The sequence below is a fragment of the Chrysochloris asiatica genome, unplaced genomic scaffold (assembly GCF_000296735.1).
Source record: "Chrysochloris asiatica unplaced genomic scaffold, ChrAsi1.0 scaffold00076, whole genome shotgun sequence".
In the NCBI taxonomy this organism is placed as follows: domain Eukaryota; kingdom Metazoa; phylum Chordata; class Mammalia; order Afrosoricida; family Chrysochloridae; genus Chrysochloris; species Chrysochloris asiatica.
Window position 1 is genome coordinate 2,149,302 of NW_006408594.1, and position 25,014 is coordinate 2,174,315.

At 52.2% G+C, this 25,014-nt stretch overlaps 1 protein-coding gene across 1 annotated transcript; it reads left to right on the forward strand.

Annotated features, from left to right (window-relative positions):
* The first annotated feature begins 50 nt into the window (after positions 1 to 50).
* PDGFB (platelet-derived growth factor beta polypeptide) lies at positions 51 to 18,551 on the forward strand. Its single transcript, XM_006865175.1, has 7 exons — positions 51 to 437; positions 8,017 to 8,113; positions 10,205 to 10,294; positions 12,163 to 12,368; positions 13,531 to 13,684; positions 18,058 to 18,208; positions 18,478 to 18,551. The coding sequence occupies exons 1-6, from the start codon at positions 375 to 377 to the stop codon at positions 18,180 to 18,182; spliced, it is 735 nt and encodes a 244-aa protein (XP_006865237.1). The 5' UTR covers positions 51 to 374; the 3' UTR covers positions 18,183 to 18,208; positions 18,478 to 18,551.
* The last annotated feature ends 6,463 nt before the right edge of the window (positions 18,552 to 25,014 follow it).

The window sequence follows — 25,014 nt, forward strand, 5'->3', positions numbered from 1 at the left end:
TTCCTTTTCCTCTTGGAGGTTGGAGTCCCCTGGGCGCCCCCACACGGCTAGACGCCTTGGCTGGTTCGCGACGCAGCCCCCTGGCCGTGGATGCTCGCTCGGGCTCGAGATCCGCACAGGTAGCGGCCGCGGACCCTGGTCCCTCGCCCAGGCCCTCCATAGTCCCCCAACGACGGAGTCCGGGCCGGGGGCGGCGGCGCCCGGGGGCCATGCGGGTAAGCCGCGGCGGCGGCTGCAGCGGCCTGAGCTCCTGATCGCCGAGGACCCCAGCGGATCTCACCCACCTCCCCAGCCCCCGCCCCCCGCCCTGGCCGCGGGGGCGGCGCGCTTGGTCCACGAGTCCCGGGCCCCGCAGGGCCCGGCCCGGAGTCGGCATGAATCGCTGCTGGGCGCTCTTTCTGTCTCTCTGCTGCTACCTGCGTCTGGTCAGCGCCGAGGTGAGTTGCGATCGTGGCTGAGGCCAGGTCGCTTCATTCATTAGCCCACCCCCACCCTGACGCCCCCTACTTTCCCGGCTATGAACTTTGGATCCTTGCAGCCCACGGGCTAGGTGCCGGGCACTGGGTGACCTCCGAGGACTGGGAGGCGAGGCCCGGGGAGTTCCAGGCTCTCAGAGGAGAAGGCAGCGGTGGTTTTCTTTCCCAGAGGCGATTCCAAATCCACCAGCCTTTCAGTATCTGAGAAGGTTGTGTGTGACTCCCACCCCTCTGGATTCTGAGAAACCCCCACCCGGCCGAGGGGAATGGGAGTGGGGTGGTACCAAGGGTGCAGAACACAGCGTGTGTCCCCCCACCCCCACCCCACTTTGGCTCCTGCTTGGGTTTTTGGGTTATCTAGGACCCGCCTTAACCAGGAGGTGTGAGCTCCCTACCACGCTGACCTTCAGCGGGGGTTCGGGTTATACCCCAGTTCCCGCTCCCGGTTAGGGTGGACGCCCTTGATCCAGCAGTAGCTCATGTCCGGGGGGCGCAGGGAGTTGAGAGGAGATAGAGGACACGGTTTTGGGCACTTGGGAGATTAGAGAAGAAGGATGGGGCTCTAGAGACATGCAGCCCCAGGGGCAGTATGTGCCTGAGGCCTGCCATACCTGGGGAAACACCTCTCTCCCCCGCAGTAGGGTGCGGAGCGCGCCGCGGGCAAAAGCCTAGATGCAGAGGAGGTGGGGGATAAAAACGTCTGTGAGAGCGATCAGGTCGGCTCCTTCTTCCCACCCCTCCCAGCCTCACGTAGCAGTGAGTTGGCAAGTCTATCCTGAATCCAGGTGGGAAAGGGGGCGGGGCAGGGAGGAGACGCGGGGTGGAAGGAGGCGAGGGCTGCGGGATCGAGGCATGCGGGGGTCCAGTCCCGCCTCCACAAGGTCGGGGGTGGAGGGGGGCGGGGGGGAGCAGAGCCCGCCTCTTGCCACCCTTGGGGAGGCCTCCCCCAAGCCTACTGCGAAGCGCAGGAAGGAGGCGGTGGCATCGGCAGTAAAGGAGTTAAAGCGGCGGGCTCTGAGGCTGTGGCCGGACTTGGGCCGCCGCCAGCGCAGGTTGTTTTGACCACGGAGGAGCCGTCGCCGTCTCCTTTTGTTCTCCGGGCTCCTCGAGAGCTGCCGACCGCCCGCCCCGGGGCCCCGCCCTTCCGTGGCCGCCCCCCATGGCCCGCACCCGGGAGGAGGGCGCAGGTTCGGCCGGTCGACAGGCCTCGCTTGACGCCCCCTCCCCTGCAACCCCCCGAGTAGCGGCCAGCTGTTGAGGAGGGGGCCCCCCGGCCAGTCCCAGCTGCCGCTTCGCCTTGCCACGGGCTTGGGTGCTGGGCCCTGTACCAGGGCGTCCTGGGAAAGGCTGCACCAAGCCGCTGCTCTCCGCAGCCCACCCCGCCCGGCCCCCCGACTCGCTCACTCACCCCACGCATGCACACTCCTGGCCAGAGGCGATGCTGCGCTCCGGCGGGCGGCGGGCGCGTAGAGCGGCGGGCACGCACTACCGCGTTTGGGTCACGCGCCCGCTGCCGCCACTCCCGTGCACCCGCGGGGCACCCGCGCGCACACCGCACACTAACGCACGCACGGCCCCTGCACATGCGGCCTGAGAGCACGGATGCGCACACCCACGCACGTATACAGGCACGCACACACAACACCAGGTGCCCGCCTTCGCGCAACAGGTGGGCCTCCGTGGGCCCTGGGAACCTTTGGAGACCCTATTTCTTATGGGGGGGGCGGTGGGTGAAGGACTCTTCTTCCATCATTTCTAGCACCACATCACCCATTTTTTTTGCCAGGGAAGCTCCACGTTCCTCAAATCTACGTGAATGCATTTTTCCATCCATTCTCATGTGACCAAAACTGGGGTACTGCGATGTCAGAGCCATTCTCCCCTTGGAATAAGTCATATTTGAACCTCCTCCCATGAAGGAGATCACTGATGGAAGGCACCTGGTGTTGCTGATCCGTAGCACGCAGGTGTTCCCAGGCTTTCTCTTGGCATTTCCAGCTTTAGGCAGCCCGCTCCCCCCTTTTCTGCAACTCCGTAGGCCTGAGTGCCTGGAAGAGAAGCACAAGACCTCTGCCTTGCTTTTTATTTTCATCACAGCACCCTGAGAGTATGATCCGCAGGAACCCACGATGGTAGCCTGTGGTGCTTTGCAGTTTAAGAAGCACTTTCCTACTAAGCCTGAGTGAGCCCCAGGCCCGCTCTGGAGAGAAGACCTAATGAGGGGATAGAAGGATCTCACTGGTAACTGACAACCGCACCATCAGTATACAGGCCAGCCCAGGAAGGAACTCTTAGTTACCAATGCAGGGGAACTGGGGAGGGCTTTCTAGTGGCAGTTGCTTTCGGGCTGGCCGTATCCCTGAGTCTTACTTGGGTGGAGGCCTAGGTGGCAGGCAAGGATGATTGGGCTACTCAGAGGCAGGGCTGGGCTGAGGGTCTACCAGTTCTCTGAGTTCCCTCTCTGAGCTGGCTTCCAGGTGGAAGGAGGGCACTTTCACAGCCTTTCGCTATCCTTCACCTCCACACCCCCTTCACCCCCCCAACCCCGGGTTTGCTAATGGCTTTGGGTGTGCAAGGTCAGGATCAAACTGAATTAGGAAGCTCGGGTTCCAGAACTTGGAAGTGTGTGTGTGTGTGTGTGTGTGTATACCTCATTCATAAGCCTCTCTTGGAGTTTTCCCTTACCATGTTTGGTTTCTGGTTTATTTAGATTTTCGTGGTTTATGATCTGCCTTCTCCTCTGAAGTGTAAATACCACTGGACAGCTTTGTATTACTGACCACTGTCCCCGCCACCCACCCTCTATGTGCAAAACAGTGCCTTGGATAGACAGGATGAAGCAAAAGAAAAGCAGGCTACAAAGGTTCTATGGATCTTAAGCAAATCCTCTTCCCTTTTGGGGCCTCAGTTTCCCCAACCTAAAAAAACCCAAACAAACTTGATATGGTTCGATTAGCTCTGAGTTCCTCAAGAGTTGTAGATTTGGAAATGTAGATTCCCAGGCCCTGCCCAGTGCTGGGGGTCAGGTTGGTGGCTGCCAGCATTATAAGCTGCTTCAGCAAGAGCTGTGGGGAGCAGTGTGGGCCAGATTGTCATTAAGGAGGCAAAAACTGGTAGGAGGGTCCCTGGAGCAACAAGGGAGAGACAATCTAGGTAGGAAAGGCTTCTTCAGTAGGGTTTGGCTTTGACATCCAATCTAAATAAGGGCTGAGATTCTCTGGCAGGCGGGTGGGCGGGCACTCAGCGGTCTTGTCAGCTTCTCCCTTTGCAGCCGCAGACAACGCCCCAGGTTCCTTGGACGGATTGTGTCTTCTCCAGGGGAGAGGCATCAGCAGGCGGGGTGTGGAGTGCCTATCTGTGTGTGTGCTGGGGCCTAGGCAAAGGGTGAGGTTTATGCCCCTTTGATCTGCCAGCCGGGCTGGGAGCAGGTAATTCACCTGGCCCCATGCTTGCTGCTTACTAGTAACCTTCTCTCCTTCTGCAGCTGCTGGGGGTGGGGTGGGATGGGTGGGCAGGGAGGAGGCTGCTTGCCTTGGCTGCCACAGCTGGCTGTGCCCCAGCTGCCTCCCCGCCACGCCCTCACCCTAAGAGCCCCAGGCCCGGGATCTGGGGCAGTTTCATCTCAGTGCCAGACCTCCTTGCCAGTCAGTCTCTCAGGGGCAGGAGCAGGGCCACAGGGAGGAAACGGAACTGCTCACCTAAGGGAACTTCTAGAACCTGTGCCCAGGAAAACCAGGCTCTTGGTCTCAAACTCACCCTATCAGGCCAACAAGAGCCCCTGATCCCATGTAGGTCTCTTCCAGGGCATTGCATCCTGGAGCCGGCCGTAGGCTAAAATCCCCCAGTCTCCCCCACTCCTAGCCCAGGAAGGGACTGGCCAGCCCACACGGCCCTCAGCGGAGTGTCATTTCCTGTGGCCCAGCACAGGGGATAATGTGAAGTCACACTCTCCATGGGCAGACAGCTCTCTACCTACCCTTTGTCATCCTCAAAAATGGGCCATTTGCTTCAGCCACATGGGCCACTTGCTTCCCTCTAAGGGTCACAGTGAATAAATGAACCATAACGGTAGTAACAACTCATTGTTGTCCTCGAGTGGATTCCGACTCCTAGTGAAGCTATAGGATAGAGTGGAACTGCCCTATAGGGCTTCCTGTAATCCTTTCTGGTACAGAACTCCAGTCTAACACTTAACCATTCACCGCCAGGACTTCTTGACACAGCGTATTGTTGTTAAGTGTCCTCAAGTCAGTTGGACTCAGCAACCCTGTATAGGGTTTCCAAAGAGTGACTGGTGGGTTTGAACTGCCAACCTTGCAAATAGCAGTCTAGTGCTTATCCTACAGTGCCACACCAGGACTTCTGGCAGCTCATTAAGTGTCTAATATTTGCGGACTGCTCTTCCATCCCCCTTATCACCCCGTGAGGTACTGTTAAGTATAACTCATCGTGACCCTGTATAGAGTTTCCGAGAAACGGAAGCTGAGGCTTTAGATTGTTACAAGATTTACTCAAGGTCACATGATGTTCAACAGCAAAGGAAGGACCACAGTTGACATCGGCCTGTATCTTCAGTCCTTGTACTTTCTCTTCTACAGTGTTTCTGTACCTTGGTACTATTGATACTTGGGCTGGAGGGAGGAATGTGGTCCTTTGCATTGTGGGATATTTAACAGCATCCCTGGTCCCCTTACTAGATGCTAGTAGCAGCCCCCTAGTTGAAGCAACCAGAAGTGTCTCTAGTTGTTGCAGTGTCTCCTGGGAGCCAAGTCACCCTTGGCTGGGAACTGAGAGAAAGAGCCAGGAAAGAGCCCGGAATCACCACAAGTTCCTGAAGGCCAGAAGATGGGGGGGGGGGGGAGTTGGGAGGCCCAGACCCCCCGTGTTGGGCATTCTAGAGGCTCTGCCACTTGCTAGCCCTGGGGCTTTGTAATCACTCACTGCATTTTTCTAAGCTTCAGTTTCCGCATCTAGAAACTGTAGATGAAAATAGTGTCCGGCTCTCGAGGTTAGTAAAGCACGTTGCTCAGTGCTTGGTTTGTAGTCAGTACTTTATAAAGTCAGCTACTTCAAATAAACTGGACTCTTAGGGGGCAGTTTGCTTGTGAAGTGTGGAGAGAATAATCCAAGTAGCCCCAAAAAAGAAGGTCAGTACAGAGCCTATACTGCACGATAGTCTCTGTCTATCCTGGGCTCTTCCTTGCTGGATTTGTTTTCATCTAGACCTGAGCCCTTTGGGAGTCCATCTATGCTTCTACGGTGGCTGCTACAGGCCAGCTGTCCAGTGAGCCCAGGAGAGCATGGCATGAGTGCCAGGCTTCCATTTGAGACTCAGCCTTTGGACTCTTCCCTGTGGGAGTTACCTGAATCAGTTCTTCGTAAACACTGGTTGCTGTTTCTGTGAGTGAGCCAGTGAGACCCAGCCGGCACCCTCCTCCTTAGCTGTCCACCAGGCAGAAATAGAATGGAATCCAGTGTTCTTCAGCTCCCTCCATTGACAGGTGAGCTCCAGACCCAGAGAGGGCAAGGGGCCAGTCTGAGGTCACACAGCAGTCAATACCTTGCATGGAGAGGAATCCTGCCCTGGGTTTGATAGAACTTTCAGGGGGCATTTGGATCTCCCTGGTTTTCACTTGAGCCCAGCTGCCAGCTCTGTGGCTTGTGAGTTGGGTGCACATTTGGAAGTCACTGAAGGTATGTCCCTCTCTTGGAGCTGGAGAAGTGAATTTGCTTAGAGATGGATGGGGGTGAGGAAGGTGAAGGCAGCTGAGTCCAGGACTAGCATGGAGCCTCTGGCTGACACAAAAGGAAGGACCCCCAACTCTCAGCCAAGCTTTTCCTCCCTAAACCATCCATCAACCCTATGACACCAGCAGGCTCCTAAGTTCTATTTTCAGGCAAAGAAAGTGAGGTGCGTGGGTCTCAAGGGACTCACATTAAAAGCAGAGCCCCCGATGGTGCAAATGGTTGATGCACTTGGCTGCTAACCGAAAGGTTGCTAGTTCAAGTCCATCAGAAATGCCTTGTCTGAAAAATCAGCCATTGGAAACCTGATGGGGCACAGTTCTTTGCTACTCAGGGGCTCAAGTGAATCAGAATGGACTCCATGGCAACTGGTTAGTCAACGGGAAACTGAGGCACAGAGTGGTTTCATCCAGTGTGTGAATGAGAGGAAGGCGGGTCTGCCCATGCTTTGTCCAGGGATCTTTTCACCATTGGGGTTGTCCTGAGTGTGCACGCATGCACCCTGATATGTACTTGCATGTGTGAAGACTGATCTCAGCCCTCGGACATGGTTTGTTGGCCCCTTGAGCTGATTGTCAGATTGTGAGTCTCCTGTTTCTCCACTCCTTTTTCCCCAATTTCTCGAGACCTCTGCACGAATCGGGCTGCGAACCTTAAGGTCAGCAGTTCGAAACTACCAGCTGCTCCGCGGGAGAAAGATGAGGCTTTCTACTCCCGTAAGGATTTACACCTTCGGAAACCCTGTACAGGGTCGCTATGGGTCGGAACCGACTCGAAGGCACTTAACAACAACAACAACTGCACGACTCATGTCCAGGTCTATGGGGGATGTGGCTGTGACCTTCCTATCAGACTCTGCTTCACTGTAGGATCTGCAGCTTCCCTAGAGGAAGCCCAGCTCCGAGTGGCGCTTGTTACAGCTCTTACTAAGTTTCAAGTGTTTCTGGTAAGAGGCCAGAGGGGCTCTAAAAATAGGGTTTGGCTGGGCCTGGGCATGGGTACACTTTCAGGTTTCCCGGACGTGTCTGAGGATTCCCTTCTCTCTGTGTGTGCAAGAGACTAAGTTGATCTCGTGTATGCATGGCCTCCCAAGACCATCAACCACAAGCATTTATTAAGCACCGGGCTGCTAACCTCAAAGTCAGCAGTTCGAAACTACCAGCTGTTCCACGGGGGACAGATGAAGCTTTCTGCTCCCGTAAAGATATCTAGCCTTGGAAACCCTGTACAGGGTCGCTATGAGTCGGAACCTACTCCACGGCACATAACCACCACCACCACCACTGGACCCAGACCCTGCAAAAGGGCTTGAGTGGGCAGACAGCATCAGCTGTTTATCAGCTACATAAGACCTTGGAAAAATGGCATTACCTCCTTCTCAGCTTCTGGTTTCTCATCTGTAAACTGGAGCTAAGATCTCCCTAGGTAAATGTCAGCTGTTATTAGCTGTCAGGTGCAGAGAGAGAAACCAAGAGAAAACAGACGGTGGTGGTCCTCTGGGAACCTGCAGTATGACAGGGAGATGATGTACAAAATCAAGTTGAACTTAAAGCACGTGGGGTCCTGCTTGGAGGAAGGGGGAGTGCAGCATCTGAACTGGGTCCTAACAGCCACCTTTGTGTTCCCAGTTCTCACGCCTCCGTCTTGACCCATCTTCATTCTGGCTGTCCATTTGCCTGTGTCCTAGGGTCACTGGGGGACAGAAGGCTGGGAGTGTGTGAAGGTGGATAGGTGGAGAAGCCCATGGCTGAGAACCCCATTCCTGGCTAACTTGGTTCCCTATGTCTGCTTGCAGGGGGACCCCATTCCGGAGGAGCTCTATGAAATGCTAAGTGACCACTCCATACGCTCCTTTGATGACCTCCAGCGTCTGCTGCATGGAGACTCCGGAGGTAAACTGAGTCTTGTCTGAGGGCCCACAAGCATCCCCCACTTCCTTGACAGCCAGAGAGTTGGAGGCCCCTCCAGCCCATGAGGGCCTGGCCACACTTAGACAGGGCAGGGCCTAGTAGGCAGGCAGGTTGGTACCTGGGGCATGGAGTGTGGAAGGAGAAGCACCCACATGTGGTTCTGGCTGGGTGCAGAGGGTGGAGCACGGGAGGAGGGTAGGCAGGGAGAAGGTGCCCAGGGCATCGACTGAGTATGTATCCAGGTGTGGACCCAGCCGGCAAGGGTGGAGCTGGAAGAACCCTCCCCCTGTCCTCCTGGCTGAGGGCCAGGTCTTTGAGGTCTCCCGGGGACACCTGGCTGGGACCAGCGGGCAGCCTTGCTCATGCCCAAGAGCGAGCTTCGGCAGTGGGCACGTGCTTGATGGCACACAAGTGGCAGGGCTGACGGACCGGGTCAGGAATGTATTTATAAACGCTATCTTCAGAGCAAATTCCATTCTATTCTAACCTCTGGCCTATTCCCTCGAGCCCTGCTCGGCACCCCCCCTGCACCCCTTCCCTCTGGGGTTTTGTGTCTTTGTCACTTTGTAATCCTTGCCCAGACGCTATCTACGGGGGACAGCATTTCCTGTCTTTGTTTCTCTCCCTGTTGGGCCCCTGGCTCCCTCTCAAAAGCATTCCCTGGCCCTTTCAAACCCGCCTGTGCTGGGGGGTCGTGAGGCTAGCAGGAGGGGGCCCTCTCTGGGCCCACCTATTGTTCACGAGGCCCCCCCACCCGATGTCTCCCACACCCCCACCCCATGCCCGACTGACCAGCTCTGACCACACAATGGGGCAACTTCCAAATTTAGCCTGGCTGCCATTTCTTTCCAAGGCTTTGGCCTCCACCCTCCAGCAGCCCCTTCACTGCCCGGGTGGGGGTCGGGATCCGCCCGAGGTTTTCAATAGCAGGCCTGTTTTGAGGCAACCATGTGGCTATTTTTTTCTAATCGACTTAACCTTTCCACAAAGCACATCTTTTCCCCATCTCCTCCCTACCAGGGACATTCCAGAGATGACCGGGAGAGAGGAAGGGAACCAGAGGGACAGACAGACAAGTGACGTGGGAGCATGCTCGTTAGGTTAGCCGGAAACACACCAGTCACCAGGCGGTCTCCTCATCAAGGATCCCCTGGGACAGCAGACAGGCTGGCCACAGTGAACCAGAGCCCTAGTCATTTCCATAAGGGAGGATAGCAAGGGGTTTGCACCCCAACACCCCTTTGTTTATTTACTGGCTCTGTACCCACCAGAGAGATCTGCCCATGAAGTCAATATCAAATTCCAAGGCCTCCTCCCCAACTTTATACCTCCTGGCAGCTAGTGCAGGGCCAAACTCTCTAGAGAGGGCCAGGTCTCCGAGGAGCCCTGGCAGTGCTGACCCAGCCCAGGCCTGATTTTAGGATCAATGGGCAGCTTGGGTTAGGCGTGGGGCAAAGGTTAGAAAGGGGGAGAGACGGAAACAGACACAGGCAAGATGGGGAGATAGAGTCCAAGGCCTAAAGGCGAATGCCCTCAGGGCTCCCCTGGGACATCTTTTCTTTAGCTCCCATCTACCAAGTGGCTAGCCCCTTCCCACCCTCTCTTCCCTCCAGCAGGCCATTGTCCGGCTCCAAAGGGGCTGTGGACAGGGCAGGCTTGGTCCCCCTGGGGATTCTGGGAATTTCTCTATTCAGCACTTCCTGTGGGAAAGCTGGGTGGAGGGGGCATGGAGCCTGGCCTTGGGCTTGCTGGGTCTCGCCCCACCCTGCGGACTGAGAAGAGTTTCCTTACAGTAGCAAAAGGGGAAGACTTATTTTTAACTCCATTGATATGGGTTCTAGCCAAAAACATGGCTGAAGAGCCCAGAGGAGGGCTTGGGATGTAGTCAGGGCTTTACAGCCCCACAGCCTCATGGGTGCCATGGGGGCCTGGAGACCTGTAGGAGGCTAGGTGGGTGTGCTGTTTGCTGGAGTGGGGTACCTGTGAAGAGTTTGAGATATACTTCTCCTGCCCCTCAGGACCCCCGCCCCGAGGCTGGGTCAGCCAGTGGTTAATCTTGCCTTTTTCTTGCAGATGAAGATGGGGCCGAGTTGGACTTGAATTTGACCCGATCCCATGCTGGAGTCGAGCTGGAGAACCTATCCCGTGGGAGAAGGAGTCTGGGTAAGACTTAGAGTAGGAACGGTGATCCCTGCCAGAGTGGGAGAAGGAGGATGGGGTACTTGGGGATCATCTTGAAACCCCTTCCCACAGGCTTAGTTGATTGCGTGCCTTTCTCACCCTGTACTGAGGAACTGAGTTATTGCTCTCCACCCCCCACCCCCCAACACTACCTGTGTTTCCTCAATATTGTGCTTTTAACTCCTTTGTTCCTCAGCCCAACCCTGGATGTGGGTATTATTAACCCCATTTAAAGAGTTGGGAATTGAGGCCCAGAGAGTGGAAGGAACTAGCTTAGGGCTCCATAGCTAGGAATTGGGTGGCTGGGATACCAACCAGCTCGTCTTCCTTGAACCCAGTGCTGTACCTGGTGGACTGCGTGTCTCTGCTCATGGCTGAGGGCTGTGTGACCTGTGATGTAGGCATAGGGCAAAGGCCAGGACCACCTCTAGCCCCTTAGCAGAGAGAGCAGAAGCAGAAAGGTGTGCCACCAGGTGCCAGGGAGGCCTTCGTGGGCCAGGCGAGGGCTCACCCCAAGTCTCATCTGTATACCTGCGGTCCTCCAAACACTGTAGACTGAGTGGGCTGGGGGAGCCCCAGCCCTGGTCCATGAAGGTGGACAGCTGATTTAGTTTTCAGAGCCTCGGTTTCTCCATATGTGAAAGATAACAGCCACCCGGACATTGAGTGAGTACTCTTGTAGTCATTGTATTTGGTAGATGAGGAATTGAGGCTTTAAAAGAAGCACCAATGTAAACATAAATCACAGTGTAAGACAGCAGGGTTCAGAGAGTGATTATAAGGGGGTACACAGTGAAGGACCACGTGGAGGGTAAACCCAGCTCTTAAACCACAGAATCCAACGGTTGTGGCTTAGTGGAAGGGAATGAATTTTTTTTCTGCATCTCACTATTGTAGTGACAAAACAAAACAAATACTACCTCAATAGTTTCAACATGTACAATTCAGCGACATTAATTACATTCTTCAAGTTGTGCAAATCTTGCTGTCTTCCTTTTCCAAAATATCCTACCACCATGAACATCAACTCAATGCCTCATAAGCAAAAGCTTTCCCTTTCTCCCTGGTGCCACAGAATAAGCACTCGACCGCAAGGTTGGTGGTTCAGACTCGGAGACACTATGAGATGCTGTGAATCGGAACCGACTCGATAACACACAACAACAACAGCCCCCTTTGGTTTCTGTATATTTGTTTATCTCATATTAGTGAGATCTATGGTATTTTTCCCTTTGCGGCTGACTTAGACTCAGCACAATGGAGAAATGAACACTGATTGAACATTTACACTCTCTGAATGATCTCTCATGACATCTTGCATGTAGAGCATGTCATTCCTACTTTGCAGATGGGGAAACTGAGGTTTTTTTAGAGCAGCCTAGGAGTTCTGGTATGGCGCTGTGGGCTAATGCGCCAGGCTGCAAAGCCATTTGAACTGCAAGGTCGGCGTTTCAAGCTCACCAGCTGCTCCTTGGAAACCCTTATACAGGGTCGCTATGGGTCAGAACTGACTCCACAGCACTTAACAACTACCCATGTCCCAGAGTCCTGGTGTGGCGTTGTTGGTTAATGCACTGGACTGCAAAGTCAGTTTGAACCGCAAGGCTGGCGGTTCAAGCTCACCAGCAGAAACCCTGTACTGGGTTGCTATGGGGCGGAACCAACTCAACTGCACTTAACAACAACAACAACCCATGTCCCAGATTGAGAACAGCCCAGCCAGGACTCAAAATCTTATGGGGCAGCTCCAGAGCCTGGGCTCCTAACAATCCTCAGGGTCTCCCATCTTCCTGCCACATAGGGGCTCTGGGCAGGCCTGCCTTCCTGACAGAAATCCCTCTTCTCCACAGGAACCGTCACTGTTGCCGAACCAGCCATGATCGCTGAGTGCAAGACACGGACGGAGGTGTTTGAGATCTCCCGGCACCTCATCGACCGCTCCAATGCCAACTTCCTAGTGTGGCCGCCCTGCGTGGAGGTGCAGCGTTGCTCGGGTTGCTGCAACAACCGCAAAGTGCAGTGCCGTCCCACCCAAGTACAGCTGCGGCACGTCCAGGTGCGTGGGCCCTGCAGCCCTCCAGGAGACTGTGGCATGTGTAACTGACCAGATTTCCATGGGGTAGGGGTGAGGACACTAAAAATGCTTCTGGCATGTTCCTGTGTTCTGTCCCCACAGGGACACCTGGGAAAATAACCTGGGCAGGTGTGCTGAGGCCTATTGGGCTATCCAGGTCTCCGTAACCAAAACTCACAGACAGTTTTCCTCCAGGAATGGCTGTGTGGGGGACAAGAAGGATACCATTTCTCCTTTAGAGGATAAAAGCTTAGTGCAAACATTTCTTTGAAACTCAGTGTTCCAAGTACCAAAGTCTTCACCTATTCGGGGCTCTAGTTCTGTCCCGGTCCACAGAGGGAAAGGCTCAGTGAGGTGTCTGTGTGTCCCTTACACCTGTTCCCACACTTTACAAGCTAAGTCTTTCACCAGGAGGGTGCAGAGAGACAGCAGAGATGAAGCAGCTCCCTTCCAAATGATCACAACACTGCAGCCCCGTCTTTTCCAGAGGGCTTACACTTGGACTAAAGGGGAATTTTAGGGAGCTCCCCAGCCTCCTGCTGGGCAGGGCGGAGTGTGTGTGTGTGGGGCAGAGATGCTTCACCCTGCCTTTGGTGAAGGCTCTGCTACTTTATCATGCGCCTCCCCTGGTCAGCTCCAGGCCTTTCCTGCGGGCCATGTACTCAAAGCCACCGTGGCCGGGGCCCCAAACCTGTGATAATGAGGTTACTCTTCCCTACCCCAGCTGTCATGGTCTCTACCAGCTCCATGTACAGCCACCTGACCCCTGACCTCAGGATAAAGCCTGCCCCCACTTCCTTCCAGACAACCATCTCCACAGTAGCCCCTAACCTTGGCTGGTGCTTCAGGAATGAGGATACCCCAGGCCGCGTGCTTACCCGGAAATGCCTTCCTCCCTATCCCGGGGGGCAGCGAGGAGGGCTGTGGCCAAGCAGGAGGCCAGGTTGGGAGGGTTGTTTTGATGGAAAAGTTAAGAGAAGGGCAGAGGGCAAGGTCATGCTATTGTTTGGGCCAAAGTGTTTGTCCTGCATGCGGTTCTCAGGACTTTCGAGGAAAGATTGAACAGGGGCCACTGGGGCTGGACAGACGAGAGGATGGCTTCTGTGGCCCGTGCGCCCTCTACAGAGGTGGTTTCCTTCTCCAGGTGAGAAAGATTGAGATCGTGCGGAAGAAGCCGACCTTCAAGAAGGTCACAGTGACCCTGGAAGACCACCTGGCGTGCAAGTGTGAGACCGTGGTGATGACTGTGGCCAAGCCCATCACCCGGAACCCAGGGAGTTCCCAGGAGCCGCAGCGAGGTAATCACTGTCCTGGGCTGCCTGTGTCCCTCTTCTTCACGGCAGGCCGTGAAGTCCATCACCCAGATGACCAGATCAATCCATCGCCCTAGTTTCAGTTCATCTGAGACTTTCCCTCCTGGATTCCTTCCCAGCCTGTAGGACCCGAAGGAAACCAGTCCTCCTCACCTATGCTACCCCCTACCAAGCCAGGCTGACCACCTTGAGTGGTCAGAACAAGCATCTGCCTCAGGACCTTGGCATGTGCCCTTCCCTCTGTGAGCCCATTGCTCCCAGCTCTCCACAAGCCTAGAGGTGTGGTGAGCACCCCATCCAGAGAGGCAATCCCCACCCCAGTCTGAGCAGGATGAGCAAGTATCTGCAACTTGCACATTCTCTTCCGAAACTGGAAACTTTGTGCTGGTGCTGAGCAATCATTCTACAGTAAAACCTGTGTGAGGCGCACACCTGCCACATAGGGAAAAAGTGCAAATAGGGTATTTTCTACTAAAATGAGTGCTAGAAAGGGGTAAGGCAGGAAACTCACAAGACCTGGAAAAACAAATCAGTCCCACTGAGTTCTGGCTCTCACAGGTTTCACTGGGACCCCTGTGGTCGTGAGGGGAGAACTGGGACTCGTGGGGAAAGCCACTGGAGAGAGATTTCAACTTCATATATGGAAAAGCTAGTGAGTAGTCAGGATTCCAAGATGGAATTGGCTGCTTTCTAAGGTCGTGACCCTGTTACTGGAGGTGTGCGAGTAAAGCCTGGCCAACTATTGCTTACGGATGTTCTACTTTGGTCCTCAGGTTTATGAATTCAGTCTCAGGGATATAGCTTGACTTAAACAGGGAGGAAGAGGCCTATACAACTGCTCTTACCCAACTGCCTGCCTCATTTTATAACGAAGGTACCTGAGGCCCAGAAAGGCTGGAGTTCTTGCCCAGGGTTACATGGAAGTCCTAGGCATGGGGTGACTAGAATCCAGGTGTTCTGAAGTTCAGTTTCTTGACTCTTCTCTCACTCCATAGCTAGCACTGGCTCCCACTTGCCTTGTCTTTCTTTTAAATCACTTTTTAAGTTTTAAAACTAGAATGAATGAGAGAACTGGCCTTACATCTCAGCCCTTCCATTGCTACAAACAGGCTTGTTGGGGAACAGAGAGCTTAGGTGACTGAATGGAGCTTGCACCGTGGCAAAGTCTAGCCTAGAACCTAGGTCTTGTTGTTAAAGTGCCAGTGAGTCAGTTCCGACGCATAGCGACCCTGTATAGGGTTTCCGAGGAGCAGCAGGTGAGCTTAAACCGCCGACCTTACGGTTCAAACGGCTTTGCACACAGCACCACACAAATGTTTGCAGTGAGCATTAATGAAAATGCTTCAATAAGAATGAAAAAGTCACTGCGTGCTAGCTTTGCTTTTCATAACTTTCTGTTGTCAGGGCATTCTGTTTCATTTTTATCTCCTATTAGCAAGCCCCCTGGATTCAGGCAGGGCTGTTCTGAGCCTCTTTGCCTTTTTCTCAGAGTGGAACTCAGGCACGGGTGCTAATCATGTGACACTTCTAGCCAGTTGTGTTGTGAATCTTTTACAGAGCGTTAGCATGGAGAATTAGTTATCTACTGAGGAGAAATTATGTTCTTTTTTCTGTTTAGGATAGGACTATCTTGTGTACAAGGAGCATTGGTAGCGTAGTGGTTACAAATTGGGCTGCGAACCTCAAGGTCAGCAGTTCGAAACTACCAGCTCTTCCGCGGGAGAAAGATGAGGCTTTCTGCTCCCGTAAAGAATTACAGCCTTGGAAACCCTGTACAGGGTCACTATGAGTTGGAACCGACTCCACGGCACATAGTAACAACTTACAACAATCTTGTGTACATTTGATTCTTGTAATTTTTTAAAAGTAATTGCTTGGGCAAGTCAGTGATCATTAGATAGGATGGAAATTCTTCCGCAGCTATCTCAGGAGTTGGGCCCATTGGAAGAATCTTGTGGCGATCACCAGGGGACCTGGTGGAGGCTAGGTGGTGTGGTCCACCTGGGTGTGGTCAGGGTCAATCAGCCTGCCTTTACAGCTCAACTGTCACTCATTGGCTCAATGACCTTGAGTGTGTTTGAGTTTTGTCCTGCTGGTGGCCTGGACTCTAGCATGCAAACGTCTGGGCCCTTCAGTAGCCCTCCCTGGTGTCCTCCTCATAGGGGAATCTGAGGCCTCTGAGTCCCTGAACTGTTGAAAATCAGGCCCATTTGCAGAGATGAAATAACTTGTCAAGGGAGGCCATGTCTGAGAGCCAGAGGGCCGAGTGGGCTGGAGTGAGCCTTAAAAGCTCCCAGGCAGAGCTGGGTAGGGGCAACTTCAACAGCTCAGGAGGGAGAAGAGAGCAAGCCCTAACCTTGACTGAGCCTCACTGGCCTCTGTCATTTATACCAGAGCAGCTGAAATGATAGACTCTGGAGGCAGATCCCTGGGCTCAAAGCCTAGTCTCTCTGCCTCAGTTTCCTCATCTGTCAGATGTAGATCATAGTGCTCCTGTGAGGATGAAGGAGCTTAGAGCAGCACCAGGGGTATGGTGTTGGTGGTGGTAAGTGCTGTCCAGTTGGTTGCGACTCATAGAGACCCTGTATGGGGTTTCCAAGGAGAGGTTAGTGAGCTTGAACCGCCGATCTTGCAGTTCGAACTGACTTTACAATCTAGCGCATTAACCCACAGTGCTACCCAACAAATGACTGAAACTCTGTCTGTTTCCACATCTTTAAGACAGAGAACAGCAGTACCCTGGCCTCCTTGAGATCTTGAGATACTACAAGGGGGGGTGGGGCTTCCAAAAGTTCACGGAAAAATCCAGTTATCTTTCAATTTCACTTTTCCACAAGCTTTTTGAAACCCCTTCATATGTGAAAAGCAGTTACCGCCCCTAAGGTATGGTAAGGCTTTGTCTTAAAGATGTGGAAACAGACACACAGAGTTTCAGTCATTTGTTCCAAAACATACAACTAGTAAGTGGGGAGGCAAGCTTTGAACCCAGGCAGTCTGATACACAGCCCACTCTTGGTATCACCGCATGGGGTGGGGAGGGCAGGTAGAAGGCAGGCATAGCCTGTGCGGAAAAGCCCAGCTCCATGGTGGGGAGTATGGCTCACGCCCAAAGTCCAGCCACCCTCCCATGATGGGACCGGAAGATGCTGAGAGACTGGTGGTAGGAAATAAGAAACCAGTGACTCATAGCAGCTGCCATTTGTTGGTAATTTCTTACTTGGAGTTTTAGTGGCTGAAAACAACCACCACCTTGTCATATCTCATGGGTCTGTGGGTTAACTGGCATCAGCAGGCCAGTTTTATTGTTCTCTGGAGGTTGCAGATGCCCGCTGGGCCTGGGGTCATCTGGAAGCTTCTCTGGGATGCTGGATGTCTTACCACTGAGCCCCAGCCTCTCCTCTCCCACTGAGGATCCTCCAGGCAACACAGGCCTCTCTCCAAAGCACAGATGTGGGAGCTGCTAGGCCTTCTGGAATTGGTACATCGTGTCTTTTATTGCCTGTTGTTGTTGTTAGGTGCTGCTGAGCTAATTCCATAACACCCCGCCTCTGTGATGGGTAGCACTATCCCCGAGGCTTTTTTCAATCCCAGTCTAGATTCCAACATTATTCTTTAGAGATAGAAAAAGTAATCACTAACTTTATATAAAAGGAAAGAGACCCTGGATAAGCAAACATTACTAAATAAGAACAAAGAGGCCCCTCACTTCCCAATATCAAAATCTGTCACACAGCCATAGTAATTAAAACACTTTTCTTGACTGTAATCTTTATGGAAGCAGGTTGCCAGGTCTTTCTTCCTTGGAGCTGTTGGGTGGGCTTAAACTAGCAACCTTTTGGTTAACAGCTATGTGCTTAATTACTGTGCCACTAGGGATCATTTTTTACTTGTTGTTAAGTGCCGTTGAGTTGGTTCCAACTCATAGCGACTTGGTATAAAGTTCCAACCAGCCTTATGGTCCAGTGCATTACCCTACAGTGTGATAACAGCACACCTCTACCCAGATTCAAGAAGTAAAGAAATAAACTTCATCTCTCAGTGGAGTAATGGTTAAGAGTTTGAGGCCCTATTTAATTTTTTCCCAGCACTCTGTGCCAGGTGCTGTCTAGAGAATTGTAAGCTTATTGTCACTCACCTTTCCCTGCCATATTGCCCATGTTGCATGGATGGGGAAACTGGGACACAGAGAGGGTCGGTGACTGTCCTCAAGACACACAGCTGGTATTTGAGCCCAAAAAGTCTCTTGCCCTTCCCTCAGCCTAGAGGATCTGGAGTAGTCCATGGCAGACCATGGTCTAGAGGGATGGGCTTCCAGTGGTCATCTGTATGGTAACAAGATCTTTCTTTCTCTCAAGCAGCCAGGACACCCCAAACTCGGACGATCATCCGGACAGTGAGAGTCCGCCGGCCCCCCAAGGGGAAGCACCGGAAGTTTAAGCACACACATGACAAGACGGCACTGAAGGAGACCCTTGGAGCTTAGGGCCATCTGCAGGAGAGTGCGGGCAGGTGAGGGCCAGGCGGGGAAACAGGCCCAGTACCCTGAGCTTCCTTCTTCTCCACCTGTGGCTCCCACTGTGGATGGGGCTCGGGGAGACATTATTACAACTCAGGGTCTCAGCCTTGTGGCCTGTTGAGGTCTTCTACTAGATGAGACGGGTAGAGGGCTTTGGAGTTCCCAGCCTAGATGTACCCCAGTGTGCTCTAGGAGTCTCACGGCCTCCTCAGCAGCTCCAGCCCCGAGGATAACTGATCTGTGTCCCTCTGCTTGTTTCCAGGGTTATTTAATATGGTATTTGCTGTATTGCCCCCATGGGGTCCTTGGAGTGATAATATTGTTCCCCTCGTCCGTCTGTCTCGATGCCTGATTCGGACGGCCAATGGTGCTTTTCCCACCCTCTATGCGCTCATCCACCCTCCACCAGCGGGTCTCCCCCCAGCGGCTTCCGGCACCTCACCCAGCAGCTTGAGGAAGACACAAATGCCTTCTGCTCCATCTATCTGCGTCTCCCTCCTGCTCTCAAGGATCTGGGATACAAAGTGTGTGAGAGAGATGAAGTCACTGTGAGAGAAAGGGGATTCTCTCCACCCCCAGCCCGACTGCAGACTGGCCCAGGAGCCCTACATGACCCAGGACCTCAGCGTGGCCTGCCTGGTCTCTGAAGCGCTGGCCAGCTCTCATGGAGACACCCACCCCCAGGCAAACTGGGGTGCTTCCTAAGGCTCTGGCCACTTGGGGGAGCTCAGACTGGAGAGAACCCCCGTGCAGTGCCCAGACCCTGTCACCACCTCTCCCTGGCTACCCCCGCCACCCCCCAACCCCCACTCACAATGGCTTCTTTTCATTTGTTACATAACAAAATTTCCAAGATGTGGACTCCTCAAGGCGGGGAAGCTGGAGCACCAGGCACCAAGGGCCCTGTCAGGCGGGTCAGATATGAGGCTTACTCTTGGGGTAGATAGACCTGGTGACCTGGGCACCCCCTGTCGGCGCCCCGCCCGGTCCATCATCCATCTCTTCTCCTGTCTCCTTTCATCTTTCTACCTCCACCTGGCACCTCCCGCTGGTTCTGACCATTTAGTCGGCTCCACCAAGGAGCTCGTGGACCCTTTGTTGAGACTTCAAATGACCCCAGTGGCTGCTTCCTAGGGCAGCAGGTGGCCTGTTCTTGCAGCCACGGCAAGTTGTGTAGGGTGTGTACTGGACAAGGGCCCCGTGCACCCAGAGGTGCTGACTGCTCTGTTGATGCGGATTGTTTTCTGGCAGATGGAAGTAAGGTGTATTGAGGTGGGGAGGGCCCTGTGGCCTGGTGGGGGCCCTGCCCCAGCTGTGACTTCAAGTGGTCCCACAGGAGTGGGAATGGGGAATGAACACTCCATTTCCCCAAATCCTCTGCTCTAGCAGCCCCCTTCCAGGCAGGGGTGGGAAACCCAAGAGAAAGCCTCCAAGGGAAGGGGGTATCTCCTCACCCCCAGCCCGTGCACTCTTATCTTAGACCTTTCCAGCCTCACCCCTGGGGCTCCTCCTAGGAAGTAGTTCCTGGGCTGGGGGTGGAGGGAAAGGGTCCTCTGGGAGAGGGGTTCTGAGCTCTGCCTCCTTATGCTCCTTCCCCTGCACTTTCTTCCCTCCTCCTCTTCACAGTCTGCTTCCTTCAGTTTGTAAAGTCGGTGATTATATTTTTGGGGGCTTTCCTTTTATTTTTTAAATGTAAAATTTATTTATATTCCGTATTTAAAGTTGTAAAAAAAAAAAAAATAGCCACAAAACCAAACCAAATGAATCCGCTGGAGTTCTGTTTGTTGGCGTCGTGTATGACAAAGAACCTTCCCACACTGGAGGCGGCATTTGCCAAGAGCCTGTACCTCTTCCTCCTGCACTGGGAGGCTCTGGCCGAATTATACACATTCCTGCTCACACATGTGAGCACACAGCTTGTGCACACGTGTTCACATGTTTGTGCTCGCATGCACCTGTCCGCAGGTGTCACACTCTCACCCATAGATGTGCAAACATGCACACAGGCCAACGGTTCTGAGGGGTAAGAGCCATTCACTGTCTCCTGACCCACAAACCTGGTGTCACAGCTGGGTACCCGTCCCCAGACATGGCCAGAGGTGGATTTCTCTAGCCTGATGGTCTCCACAGGGAAGTGGAGCCCCAGCATCATGGGGTGAGACTGGCAGTGGAGAGGGAGGTGGATGGTTTCTCAGAGGAGCTGTGGGCTTTAGAAGGCATAGCTGCCAGCTCTGGGGTTGGCTTAACCTACAGCCAGCTGTGTGACAGTGAGCGAGGCAGACCCCCTCTATGGCCAGAGCCTTCTCTGTTTTGTGACAAGATGAGCAGGAGGCTTCTGGACTCTCCTTCACCTCCGGGGTGTTGTACTTTCCTTCACACACAAAGAATTTTGTGCTGTCCTATGGACTCCTAGAAGTCCTGGTGTGGTGCTGTGGGCTAATGTGTCAGACTGTCAAGTCATTTGAACTGTAAGGTCGGTAGTTCAAGCTTACCAGCTGCTCCTTAGAAACCCAATACAGGGTCACTATGCGTCGGAATCGACTTGATGGCACTTAACAACAACAATGGACTCCTAAGGAGTTTTGGTAGCATAGTGATTATGAATTGGGCTGCTAATCTCACAGTCAACAGTTCAAAACTACTAGCTGTTCCATGGGAGAAAGATGCGGCTTTCTGTTCCCATAAAGATTTATAGCCTCGGAAACCCTATGTGGAACCGACTCCACAGCACATAACAACACCAACAATGTGACTGTTAGTGTGGCACTCTAGGATCAACACTGTACTGCAAACCATAAGGTCAGCAGTTCAAACCCACCAGCTATTCCTCGGAAACCCTATACAGGCTTGCTATGAGTCGGAATTGACTCAACGGCACTTCACAACAGTATAAAAGATGCTACATTTACTTGGGTCCCACCTGTAGATGGACTGGGATTGATGGGAGAAGCCCAGGAAACAGGATTTGATTCATCCTAAAGATGATCTAAAACGAAAACCATTTTGCCACTGGAAGTAGTGAGCAGTGTGTTCTGGAAGTATATAAGGGAAAGCAGGATGAAAACTTCCTGAAGTGAGCCTAAATAATATTTGGGTTCTCCATTGATTGATACTAATTGTTTCTGTCACTCACCTTCTTGGGCCTCTACCATGTGTCTCCCTGCTGTGAGATTTGACAAAAATTTGATTTAAATTCATTATGGAATTTCTGGCCCTGCACTTGAGGAAGTAGAGTCCACCCATGGTGGTGGTGGTAAGGGGTGCAAACCAAAAGAAGTTACTGGAAAATCCAGCTCTTTGTGCCCAACCGTGTTTGGCAGAACACTCCTCTTTCTCCTGAATGCCTAATGCCCAGTTGCGAGAGTCCCAGAGAAGACTGGCTGGGAAAAAGAGGGAACATCTCTACTTCGCTGTTGCAGTTAAGTGCTATCCAGTTGGTTCTGACTCATAGTGGCCCTGTGTAGGGATTCTGACCTTGCAGTTAACGGTGACCATTAGAGGATGGCTGAGGACACAGTATATATGACATGTCTGCAGCTTCCAATAGCTAGGCTGTTCAACAAATGACTGCAGGGGACTTCCTGGGGAAACCAGGTGCCCATATTCCCCCCTTCTCTCAGTATCATCTTAGACAGCCACAGTGCTGAACCTGTGGGCCTTCCAGGGGCCTGGTGGACTCTCTTTGGGTCTTTGTTGGTGGTGTTGTAATGTGCCGTGGAGTCAGTTCCAACTCATGGTGACCCTGCACAGGGTTTCCAACCAAGGTTGTAAATCTTTATAGGAGCAGAAAAAACCTCATCTTTTTCTTATGGAACAGCTGGTAGTTTCGAACTGCTGACCCTGAGGTTAGCAGCCTGATTTGTAACCACTGCGCTACCAGAATCACCTAAAGTTGTATCTCCAAGAAGTTTCTCTTCTGGGGAAAAGACACCTCCTTCTTGGGTGTTTATCTTTCTTCATCGTGTAATATAGACGTGATGTCTGGTGTTCAGGCAGCCATCTTGAACCATGAAGTGAAAGTCAAATCCTGAGGCTGAATGGAGAAGGATGGACAAGACTTTGGAGCTGCCATACTAGCCATGACTGCCTTGCTCAGGATTTTAATTTTTTTGTCAGTTTTTAAAAAATATTTTATGTTTGCTGTTGTTGAGAATATACACAACAGAAAAATACACCAGTTCAAGTGACTACGTGGACAATTTAGGGACACTGATTACATTCTTCAAGTTGTGCTACACTTCTCACCTCTTTTTCTGAGCCGTTCCTCTCCTTTTAACATAAACTCACCGCCCCTTGGGTTTCTCTCTATGCTTTCCAGTTGCCACTTTGTTTTCCATAGAGACAGAATTTACACAACACTCAAGTCAGGCTTTCTTTGCTAGTTAACTTGAACTGGTGTGGTGCTGTGGGCTAATGCATCAGACTGCAAAGTCATTTGAACCACAAGGTTGGTGGTTCAAGCTTACTAGCTGCTCCTTGGAAACCCTATACAGGGGTCACTATGGGTCAGAATCTACTTGACGGCACTTAACAACAACAACAATCCTTGGTTTGTAGATGACTTCAGGGAATTTTTTTTTTTTAATTTAAGGTTTAAACATGATCTCCGAGCAATAGTTTCAGGAGTTCATCCAACCTTCAGCCCTGGTGGTGTGGAGGGTTAAGCATTGGGCTAGTAACCACAAGGTCAAGGTTCAAACCCACCAGCTGCTCTTTGGAAACCCTAGGGAGTAGCTCTATTCTGTCCGGTAGGGTCACTATGAGAAGTTGAGAAGTGACTTGAAGGCTGGGAGTTTGCCGTGGTTTTGGTATCCAACCTCTGTGGTTCCAGAACATCTGGAGTCTGGGAGATTTTGAAATTCTGTTCTGCATTTTCTCACCTTTTGATCAGGATTTTTCTACCAGACTCTTTACTCAAAATGTTCAGTCCTGGTAGCTGGGCACCATGCAGCACTTCTGGTCTCTTGGCTTGGAGGCAGTTAGCCACACATTCCATTTCCCCCTCCTATTCCTGATGCTCCTTTCTTTTCCCTCTGCTGTTCCAGGAGAATAGAGACCAATTGTTGGGCTTTGGGTGGCTGCTCAGGATTTTTTATGTGAGAAAGGAATACATTTCTTTCTGTTTGCATTTTTGATCTTGGGCAACTGAACATAATCCTATTAGATAACCCAAGTTACTTTGAGGTTACTTTATGCCCTTGGGTATTTCTCTTCAATTTATGAACTCCTCCCCGCTAGCCCAACATCAATCTCCTATCTCATATTCCACTCTCAAACCTTCTCTGACTGTTCCCGCCCTCAGCCCCCAGGCCTTCCAGCCCACCAGCCTCAAGAAGAACACAGAACTCTCTGCAGCTGTCTTTGGAAGCTCAGTATTTGCAGCCTTCATAGAGTAGCAGAACAATGGAGTCAAAGCTTCTAAAGAAAAGCATCCACTTGTTTCTAATACTCAAGCTGCTTGAAGGACGAGAGGAGACAATGAACAGCAAAAAGATGGCACAGAGGCTTAGTAATGGTGAGGACCTGCCTGAAATCTTGCAGCTGTTGAATTTCTGGAACCTGACTCCATTCTCCACCACAGACACCATATCTAATGTGTTTGTACTATTTTATAACGTCGGGTCTGGACTCCAAGAGCCAACAATGCCTGTCTGCACATAAACCTGAGTTATAGTCCCAATTTAGCAGTGTGATTGTGTGATTCCTCCTTCCAGATCTCTACTGGACTCACGCCTGCCTTTTCTGTAGGTTTCCATTCAAAAAGGCCAGCCTGCCAGTAAGTCCTGCTTAGCCCAGATTTTCCAAAAGAACAGCCTCTTGTCCACTACAGCTCCTTGCTTGATTCCCATCTGGTTCACTCACATTCCCATCTGGTTCACTCAGCATGTCTGCCTCTCCTTGTCTTACCTCCTCCCAATGGACGTTCCATGTGGAGTTATTTTATCCACTGCTGTTCCCAGAGCCTAGAACAAATGCCTGTTGAATGAATGAATGAATGAACGTAAAGGTCTGTTATAGGTTGTCACAGCTTGCCTGACTGATCTTAATCACACACACACTCGATATAAGCATGACTGGAAAATTATTGACTCTGAGGGTGACATTAATTACTAACAGTAATTATTGATTGGATTCCAGGTGTGATGCTGTAGGATAAGCACATAAGGTCGGTGGTTCAAATCCACCAGCTGCTCCTTTGAAACCCATACAGGGTTGCTATGAGTTGGAGCCGACCGACTCCATGACACTTAACAACAACAACAGATATTTCTCCACTTGCAGAATAGTTCGTTCCTAAATGTAGCATCTTCCTTGATTGTCGCCTTCTCAAAGATTGGGATCATGTTGAGTTCTTCTTCTAAGACTGTCTTTCTCTATACCTCCACATCTGTGTCTGTCTAACCTTCCATGCCACCACTCGTCTGTCAGTTTGTCGTACTGTGGTGGCTTATGAGTTGCTGTGATTCTGGAAGCTATACCATGGGTATTTTAAATACCAGCAGGGTCATCCATGGTGGACAGGTTTCAGAAAGAGTGACGAACCACTTCTGAATATTTAGTCACTGAAAACCTTATGAATAGCAGAGAAACACCATCAGATATAGTGTCTGAAAATGAGCCCCTCAGGTTAGAAGGCACTCGAAATGCGACTTGGAAAGAGCTGCCTTCTCCAAATAGAGTTGACTGTGATGACACAAGTGTAGTAAAGCCCGCGGGACCTTCATTTGCTGATGGGGCACAACTCAAAATGAAGAGAAACAGCTGTAAACATCCATTAATAATAGGAACATGGAATGTA

Excerpts from the sequence above, each read along its gene's own strand:
- PDGFB (XM_006865175.1), top strand. The coding sequence starts at position 375 with ATGAATCGCTGCTGGGCGCTCTTTCTGTCTCTCTGCTGCTACCTGCGT. Across the intron at positions 12,369-13,530 it reads TACAGCTGCGGCACGTCCAG|GTGAGAAAGATTGAGATCGT; the intron begins GTGCGTGGGCCC and ends TTCCTTCTCCAG. Across the intron at positions 13,685-18,057 it reads TTCCCAGGAGCCGCAGCGAG|CCAGGACACCCCAAACTCGG; the intron begins GTAATCACTGTC and ends TCTCTCAAGCAG.